Source organism: Vespula pensylvanica, chromosome 13 (genome assembly GCF_014466175.1).
Source record: "Vespula pensylvanica isolate Volc-1 chromosome 13, ASM1446617v1, whole genome shotgun sequence".
In the NCBI taxonomy this organism is placed as follows: domain Eukaryota; kingdom Metazoa; phylum Arthropoda; class Insecta; order Hymenoptera; family Vespidae; genus Vespula; species Vespula pensylvanica.
In genome coordinates this window covers 4440924-4449152 of record NC_057697.1, presented here as the reverse complement: position 1 = coordinate 4449152, position 8229 = coordinate 4440924, and the positions used below count along the sequence as shown (strand labels likewise).

General features: G+C 23.5%; 2 protein-coding genes across 4 annotated transcripts in view; one reads left to right on the top strand and one right to left on the bottom strand.

The window, feature by feature from the left end:
* LOC122633720 (serine/threonine-protein kinase dyf-5) overlaps nt 1-5595 on the bottom strand; it is a 14334-nt gene extending 8739 nt beyond the window's left edge. For 2 of the 3 annotated variants that reach the window (XM_043822012.1, XM_043822011.1), the window contains exon 1: nt 5362-5595. The gene's annotated coding sequence lies outside the window, so the exon portion shown is untranslated. The remainder of the gene's footprint in view (nt 1-5361) is intronic. The other variant, XM_043822010.1, reaches the window with a different exon arrangement.
* Nucleotides 5596-6323: 728 nt separating this feature from the next.
* On the top strand, nt 6324-7998 carry LOC122633809 (2-oxoglutarate and iron-dependent oxygenase domain-containing protein 3-like). Its single transcript, XM_043822195.1, has 5 exons — nt 6324-6532; nt 6775-7212; nt 7295-7448; nt 7515-7641; nt 7716-7998. Exons 1-5 carry the CDS (start codon nt 6417-6419, stop codon nt 7862-7864), a joined length of 984 nt encoding a protein of 327 aa, XP_043678130.1. The 5' UTR covers nt 6324-6416; the 3' UTR covers nt 7865-7998.
* Nucleotides 7999-8229: the final 231 nt, after the last annotated feature.

The following is an 8229-nucleotide window of genomic DNA, read 5'->3' as shown; positions in this document are numbered from 1 at the left end:
TCTCTCTCTCTCTCTCTCTCTCTCTCTCTCTCTTTCTTTCTCTCTTTCTCTTTCATTTAATTGAATTTTTCGATTATAATCGAAATTGATATTTATCATTAATCAATCTAATATATTTTTCAAGCAGTTAATCAAAAACCGAATGAGAAATCAGATATTTATTGAATCGGTATGACGAACGAATCAAATTTTTCTCGTCTTGGTGATACATGGAATAACGTCTTATATCGATTTTAGCAAGCGAATAAGGTCGATTCAAGTTGTCACGAAAGAAGAAGTTGTATTGTTTTTATAAAAGCTTATAACCTGTTCGATAAAGATCGGAAGAATAAGCTAAGGCACGCTTATATACTATATAAATATACATGTGTGTGTGTGTGTGTGCGCGCGCGCGCATGTGTGTGTACACATACATACATACATACATACATACATACATACATACATATATATATTTATATTTATAAGTCTATATACTTTTTCGTGACGAAATAAATTTCAAGAAATTTCTTGAATATCTTCGTTATCGATTAAACTATTTTCTGGTGAATACACCTTGTTTCTCTCTCTGTCTCTCTCTCTCTCTCTCTCTCTCTCTCTCTCTCTCTCTCTCTCTCTCTCTCTCCCTCTTTCTCTCTCTGTCTATGTTAGAAAATAAAAAAAAAAGGAAAAAGAAAAAAAAACAATGACATAATTTTTCGCAACCTTTGTATTTTTTTTTAAATTAATCTTTCTCGACATATATTTTTGTTCGTAAGAGAAAATGATTTTTCAATACAAAAATGAAAAGGAAAAAAGATTAGAATTGTTTATTCTTTTTTTATTTTCTTTTGTTTTTTTATTTAGTAGATTTATATATTTTATTATTATATTATATATATATATATATATATGTATATATTCATTATAATTTTGTATTACTTATACAGATATACCTCTTTTTCTTTTTCTTTTTTTTTATGGAAAATAATATAATTTTTAATTATATTAATATAAAATTTAATTTTGTGTTTATTTCTTTTTTGTCTTCGTCTTTTATAATAAAAATGAATTTTTGCAATGAAAATAAAATTTATTTATTTGTTTAAAATTTATTTATTTTCTATTTTTATTTTCTTATCTTTTTATGACAGAACATAAAAGTGTTTTGCTTATTTCCTTTTTTCCTTTTTCTTCCTTTCTTTTTTTTCTTTTTCTTTTTTTTTTCAAAGAAGATAAGCACAAAAATTCACAGTAGTCGAGAACAAATGTAAATATGGTCTAAGTATATAGTATCAAAAATAGCAAGCAATTTATCCCTTTACATAGAAAATAATGACTTAACGTAAAATCGATAAATAGATGAGGACTAATATATTAGATATTTGTAGAACTATGTTCGCTCAGTGACATTCTCATTCACTTTATTTTCAAGTTTCATTCTAAATTCTAAATCTATTAATTATTAAATCGACCATTATCGTAAAGAATTAAAAAAAAAAAAAAAAAAAAGAAGATACAATATTATTGATTTCTCTTATCATGAATTTAATTTTTAACTCTTAGAATATCTAAATCATCAGTTTCATTAACTAATTTATCATTATAAAATTCGTACAATTAGAACAAAATGATATATATTTTTTTATAAAAAAAATTTTATTCAAATACATGAACAAATACGTAAATCATACAAATTAAGTAATTATTTTATTTAAATGCTCATTATTAAAATTTTATGATTCGAACAAAATTTATTTATATTTCTTAAACGTATTCTACTTTATTCAAATAGAATGTCTAAGTAGAATCTAAGTGGAATATGTAGAAAAAAATTCCTAATCAATTTATCGAACCGTTTATTCTGTATTTGTATTTATACGATTCAAATAAAATTATTTCTATTTTTTAAACACGTTCTATACCAATAATAAAAATATCTATATCATATGAACTTTCTAAATAAATTATTAAATAATTGTTGTTGAAGAATATTCCGAATAAAGTTATTTTTTCCATTTTCTAAACATATTTTAATCAATATTTAAAATATCTTATGAAACCATTCCTATTAATTATTTCTAATTTTTAAACGCGTGCTACTTCAAAAAATTAGGATCAACAAATTTTTAATCCTGTCCCATACATCCTCATAATAATTATTTTCATAAAATAAAATAAAATAAAAATATATATATAATAAATATTAAAAAATACAAAAAATAATTTATAAGATAAAATTGAAAAATATATATACCTATACATATATATATATATATATATATTTATAAATCTTAATATATATCTTAGCAAACTGTTCTATTCGTCCAAGAAACCAAATTATTTAATCAACCAAACTATATGAGCATTCTTAACACGCATACAACTCGTACGTCACAAATTATTAATTTTTCAATATCTACTCGTTTCTTTCCGTTTGTAAAGCTCTTAGAATAATAAACGTAAAAACGATACCGCTGACGGCAATAAAAAAAAAAAAATCAAACATCAAAGGTCCCAAAGCTAAATCATTATTGTTTGCATGTGAGGATTCGATCGATCAATATTCTACTCCTTACGTTTACCACATATCATTTATATCTACGCACGTAAAATATATACAAGGTGTCCAATTTAACTCGAATATGACTCCTTTTTTTCTTTTCTTTTTCTCTTTTCTTTTTATTTTGAAAATACAAAATAATGTTACTAAACAATATTACAAATTACATTGTAATGAGAGATGTAATATTAAATAAAAGTAATTTTTAGTCGACGTTATCTTTCTTTGAGAAGTTTCATTTCGTTATTATATAAAACAAAAAAAAAAGAATTAGAAATCATTACTTTTATGTCATTGTATTTCTTACCTCCAGCAAAAAATAACATTGTTTCACGACATTCTTTCATACGAACAAAAATAAGGAAGATATTCAAATGAAATTGTAAGTATTTATTACATGTAATGTATTATTGTATTTAAATGTACAACATGTTTATAATGATTTTGCGCTTTGATAGAAGAAAACTAAGTTACAAGCCGATAATTAGGTCGCTTCTATGCAAACGTTGTATTTTGTGGTAAACGAAGGTACAGAACCTAATCTGGGTTACTTCTCGTGTATATATGTGCGCCGTTTCTTGAGATTACCATTTTCTTAGCTGAACTCAAACACGCAAGGAAACTATGGATTTCCTAAGTACTTTCTTCTCTCTCTCTCTCTCTCTCTCTCTCTCTCTCTCTCTCTCTCTCTCTCTCTCTCTCTTTCTCTCTCTCTCATTCCTTGCCCTCTCTCTTGCCCCCCTCTCTCTTTCTACTTGGACGACTTGCTTTATAGAAGACAGAATTATTTTCTCAAAATGCATACATATGTATACATATATGTACATAATTTATGTATGAACTCGTTTGATAAGAGTCAGATAGGTTATCTATGAATTACATACAAATATGGAAAATAAAGTATTAGTAAAAGAAAAAAGAAAGATGGTTTCAAAATTATTCAACATATTTATTGATAATTTCAATAATAATGACATTGAATTGAATATTCCTCATCTTGTTTCATTCAATTAGAAAAAAAATAAAGAAAGAAAGAAAGAAAAACCGTTTATTTAACGATTTTAACAAAAATATCACTGTTTAAATCACTTCGAATAGCCAAACCTGTATATATTATGTAATTTCGTTTTATATAAGTCCAGATAAATTATGTATGAGATTATGTATATAATATATGTACAAAAAATATTGATAAAAATAAAGACAAAATTATTCAAAATATTTAATTGGTCATTTCAATGATAATAACTGAAAATAATGATAATAACTGAAACTAAGAAAATAAATAGAATATTCTCCATCTTGTTTTAATTGATCGACAATAAAAAAAAATTTCGTTTGTTTTACGATTCCAAAAATAACCTATAATATTTCAAATATGACTCATTCTTTATATACTACATGAATTCCGTTTACTATGAATTAAATACATTAGTTATAAATTATATATAAGATAATATCGATAAAAAATGCCAAAATCATTCAACATGATTGTTTGGTTATTTCAGTAATAATGATCACGAATAAAATATTCGTTACCTTATTTTATTTAATTAACACAAAAAAAAATTTACATTATTTTATGAATTTTTGAAATAATTACGACTTGTATGACGTTTGCTAACTCATTCTGTATATACATATGTACTTACGTATATTTATTAAAATATACATATTACATATATATAATATATATTTTGAATTATTTAATTTGTTTTATTTTACTCACTTAATTTATATTTCGAAAAGAACAGTTGATAACATTTATATATAAGACAAACTGTGTGTATCTGCGCGTGTATGCGTGTATATATCTGCATGCGTATACGTAATGTATATTACGTAAATAAAATTTGAAAAATTATTTCTCTATAGCAATTAAAAATTCGCTGGTATAAAGTAGATACAAAAAATAATTGGAAACCACTGTTCTAGAGAAAAACAATTTACAACAAAAATTTATTTATCTTTATACAATAGGTCTCCTATATATAATGTGGGAAATATGATTATATACATATGCGGGTCCCGTAGCGCAAAAAAGAAAATGTACGAATAAAAAAAAAAATATTTTTTCTTGCTTCTAACCTGATAACAACAAATTTTTTATTTCATTTTTAAAAGAAACAAATGTTTCGTTTATATGTCTGTAGATGTACGTTTCTAATCGATATTTAAAAATTCTTAGAATGAAAACATTAGCTTGTAACCTATATACGCAACTAATAAGCCATTTGTATGATCTCTATTTAAATGATTCATTCTATATACGTATACACACATACATACACACATATACACAATATACACTTATAACATATTTACGATATATTTATATATATGTATTTCATATTAATGATGACACATTTTTACAAAATCGTTCTTAGAAATGTAAAATATAGTGCATTGATTAGAATTGTTTTTTCTACCTATTATCATTCTAAACAACTTTTATTACCGTGCCTTCGTTTTTACCTTTTCTTTTTCGTTTTTTTTTTTTTTTTTTCTTTATACAAAGGTTATGTCAACTTCATTCATGCCGCTTATGAAAAAAAAAAATATGATAGATGACAAGTCGCGGTTATTTGAATTATTAATAATATTGCTACACAACAATGCCAGTCAACGTTACAACGCAGTAAATATTAATTATCGTCATATGTAATGGATTATAATGATCATCAAATAAAAATTGCGTTGTTTCTTGAGACAATAAAAAGAAAAAAAAATCGGTATAGTTAACTCGATCTATTTATGTTCAAAAAAAGAAAAGAAATAAAAAATTTTAAGAAGTAATTAAACAGAATTTGAGTACTCACCTAAAAAATCATGTAATGTCGATGAGATATCGTTAGATATTTAATCATTACCTTCTTGTACGGCTGGTAATTGTAAACTGTCGTATAATCGGCCATGCTTATATCCGTTTCCATGACAACATGGCGTCCAAACCAATAACTTAAAGTCTTTTCACTGCGCATGTGCATTACTCATTTTCGAACATATTACAATATTTGAAAAAATCTATATTAACATTAATTAAAATTTAATCTCGATCAGTATAATATTAAAATATGGTGGATATTTAGATATTAGGATTTTTAATTATAATAGAATATCGAGTTTATCGAGATATATTGATTAGGCAAAATCGATTATTTAAAAATCTAATATTTGCATCATGCAATAATTGATCATGCATTAATTTGATTAATTTTTGCAGAAAGTTTTCTTTTTCTTTTAATATAACATTAATAATAATAATAATAATAATAATAATAATAATAATAATAATAATAATAATAATTCATTATGTATTAATATAATATAGTGAAAAATATAAAAATTATATAAAAATAAATGGAAACATTTACACGACGTTTGAATTTCATTTGAAGACTTTAACTTGCCTATAAAAATAATAGGCAAATTTTTTATTTACTCCATAATCTTGAAATATAATTTATATTTATGTTCAAAAATTATATTTTTCTTTTTATATTTTATTTATTTTAAATTATATTTAATTATATTTTAAAATACTGAAAATAATTGTTATAATTGAATATATATTTATGGATTTATAAAAAAAAAAATTTTATATAAAATTTTAAAAACATTTCTATCAATTAATATAAAAAAATAAGATAATAATATTGTCTTTATAATTTCATTATTCTAATTAAATAATTTCAATAGAAATATTGTCAATTTTTTATAAAGCAATAATTTTTATGAATTATTTACTTATCAATGATTGATATTCATATACATATAGCGCTCTCTATATCACCTGTTAATGCGCAAGTCATGTAAGATTTTCTTTGGACAATTATTGTAAACATAAACATTCCGAAAACATATTAATTAAAATATGTCACAAGAAACAAAAAAGTCAAAGAAAAAAGATGCAAAGAAGGAAAAGATAACGCAAGTTCAAAATAATGTGAAAGAAGTTGTAGATACCAATGCAAATAAAAATGACAAACCGTATGTATCATATGTTCGTAATTTATGAATACATTTTTTATTCAAGAGAGATATTGATTTAATTTTTACCATATAAATTTAATACAATATTCATGGAAAATCAAATCTGTTAACTTTCCTTCACCGTAATAAATTATCTGTCATTTTAGGTTAACCATATTATGTATAATAATAATGATGATAATAATAATAATAATAATTAATAATAATAATAATAATAATAATATTCTGTTATTTTTTAGAAAATTTGGACCTTCCATATCCTTCCCATATCAAAGAGTATGGTCACGTTGCATTCTAATACTTGGAGTTTTATTTATTGTATGGTATAACAGTAAACAAGGTACAGAGATACAATTAGCAAAACAGAAAGATATACTGGTAAGCCGAACACAAAATGTAGAGTGTTCAGAAGAGTATAAATATGAATTAAGTAAATTTCCTGGTTGTCTACCAGAAAAGTGCGGAAGAGTGGTGACAGATAAATTAGTTACTTCAACAGAGAGTGATGTTTTGTTAAGGCTAGCAATAAATGGTATGAGTCTAGGTAGTTCAGATGGTGGTGTGACTATCTTAGATCTTCATTCTGGTGCATTAAGTAAAGGATCTAAATTCATTAATATCTATGAACTAGAAGGAAAAGATAAAATATTTAATGCTGCAGATTTTGCTATTTATAAGTATGAAAAGCTAATTACTTTGATAAAAATTATATTTAAAACTAATGCTTGAATTTATATAAATATTTATCTTTATCCATAGAGTAGTTAAAACAAAGATTCAACATGCCATAGCACATAATTTTGGAGTAGATGTCGATAAGATTTATTTAACCAAACCGACTTTCTTTTCACAAATGAATAATGTGCCAGCTAAAACTATACATGACGAATACTGGCATCCACATATTGATAAGGTAAAAGAATGCTCTACTATATATTATACTTTTATAAAAATATTTTAAGATTCTTTTTATTTACAGGAAACATACGAGTATTTTCATTATACCTCTTTATTATATTTAAATGATTTTGATAGAGATTTCGAAGGTGGCAAGTTTATGTTTATTAACAAAAACAATGTTAATAGCACCGTAGAACCACGAAAGGGTAAGTCATGTGATATTTTACGTTAAAAAAATATTTAATATATAATATTAATATAATCACTTTTTTACTCATAGGTAGAGTATTAATGTTTACATCTGGTAGTGAAAATTTGCATGCTGTTGAAAAAATAAGATCTGGAACTCGATATGCATTGACTATATCTTTCACATGTAATATGAACAAAGCAATTTCTGATCCAAGTTACCGTAATATATTGAAATAAAGTATATTATTAAATCATTATTATCCGTATGTAATAATAATAATATATTGATAATAATTTTATATTATTTAATATTACAATGTTTTAAGAATTGAAATTGATTTCTTACATTCGCACAAAGTATTATTTATTTCATGAATAATTAAAAAAATAATAATAAATAGAAATAAATTGTAATAATTATTACCATGATTGAAAAACTGTAATATAAAATGTTTCAAATACTTCTAAAATAAATTCATAATAAATAGAATGTATCAAAATAAAGATAATAACAATAAAAAATTGATGTGTATGCGTATATAAATAATATTAAAGATTCTTTTTTAATCATAAGTTTTATGTAATATCAACATTTATCATAA

What these genes read in the sequence shown, in the direction of transcription:
- LOC122633809 (XM_043822195.1), top strand. Translation starts at nt 6,417, where the DNA reads ATGTCACAAGAAACAAAAAAGTCAAAGAAAAAAGATGCAAAGAAGGAA. An exon ending in GCAAATAAAAATGACAAACC is followed by an intron (nt 6,533 to 6,774) that starts GTATGTATCATA and finishes GTTATTTTTTAG; the next exon opens with AAAATTTGGACCTTCCATAT. An exon ending in GGCATCCACATATTGATAAG is followed by an intron (nt 7,449 to 7,514) that starts GTAAAAGAATGC and finishes TTTTATTTACAG; the next exon opens with GAAACATACGAGTATTTTCA.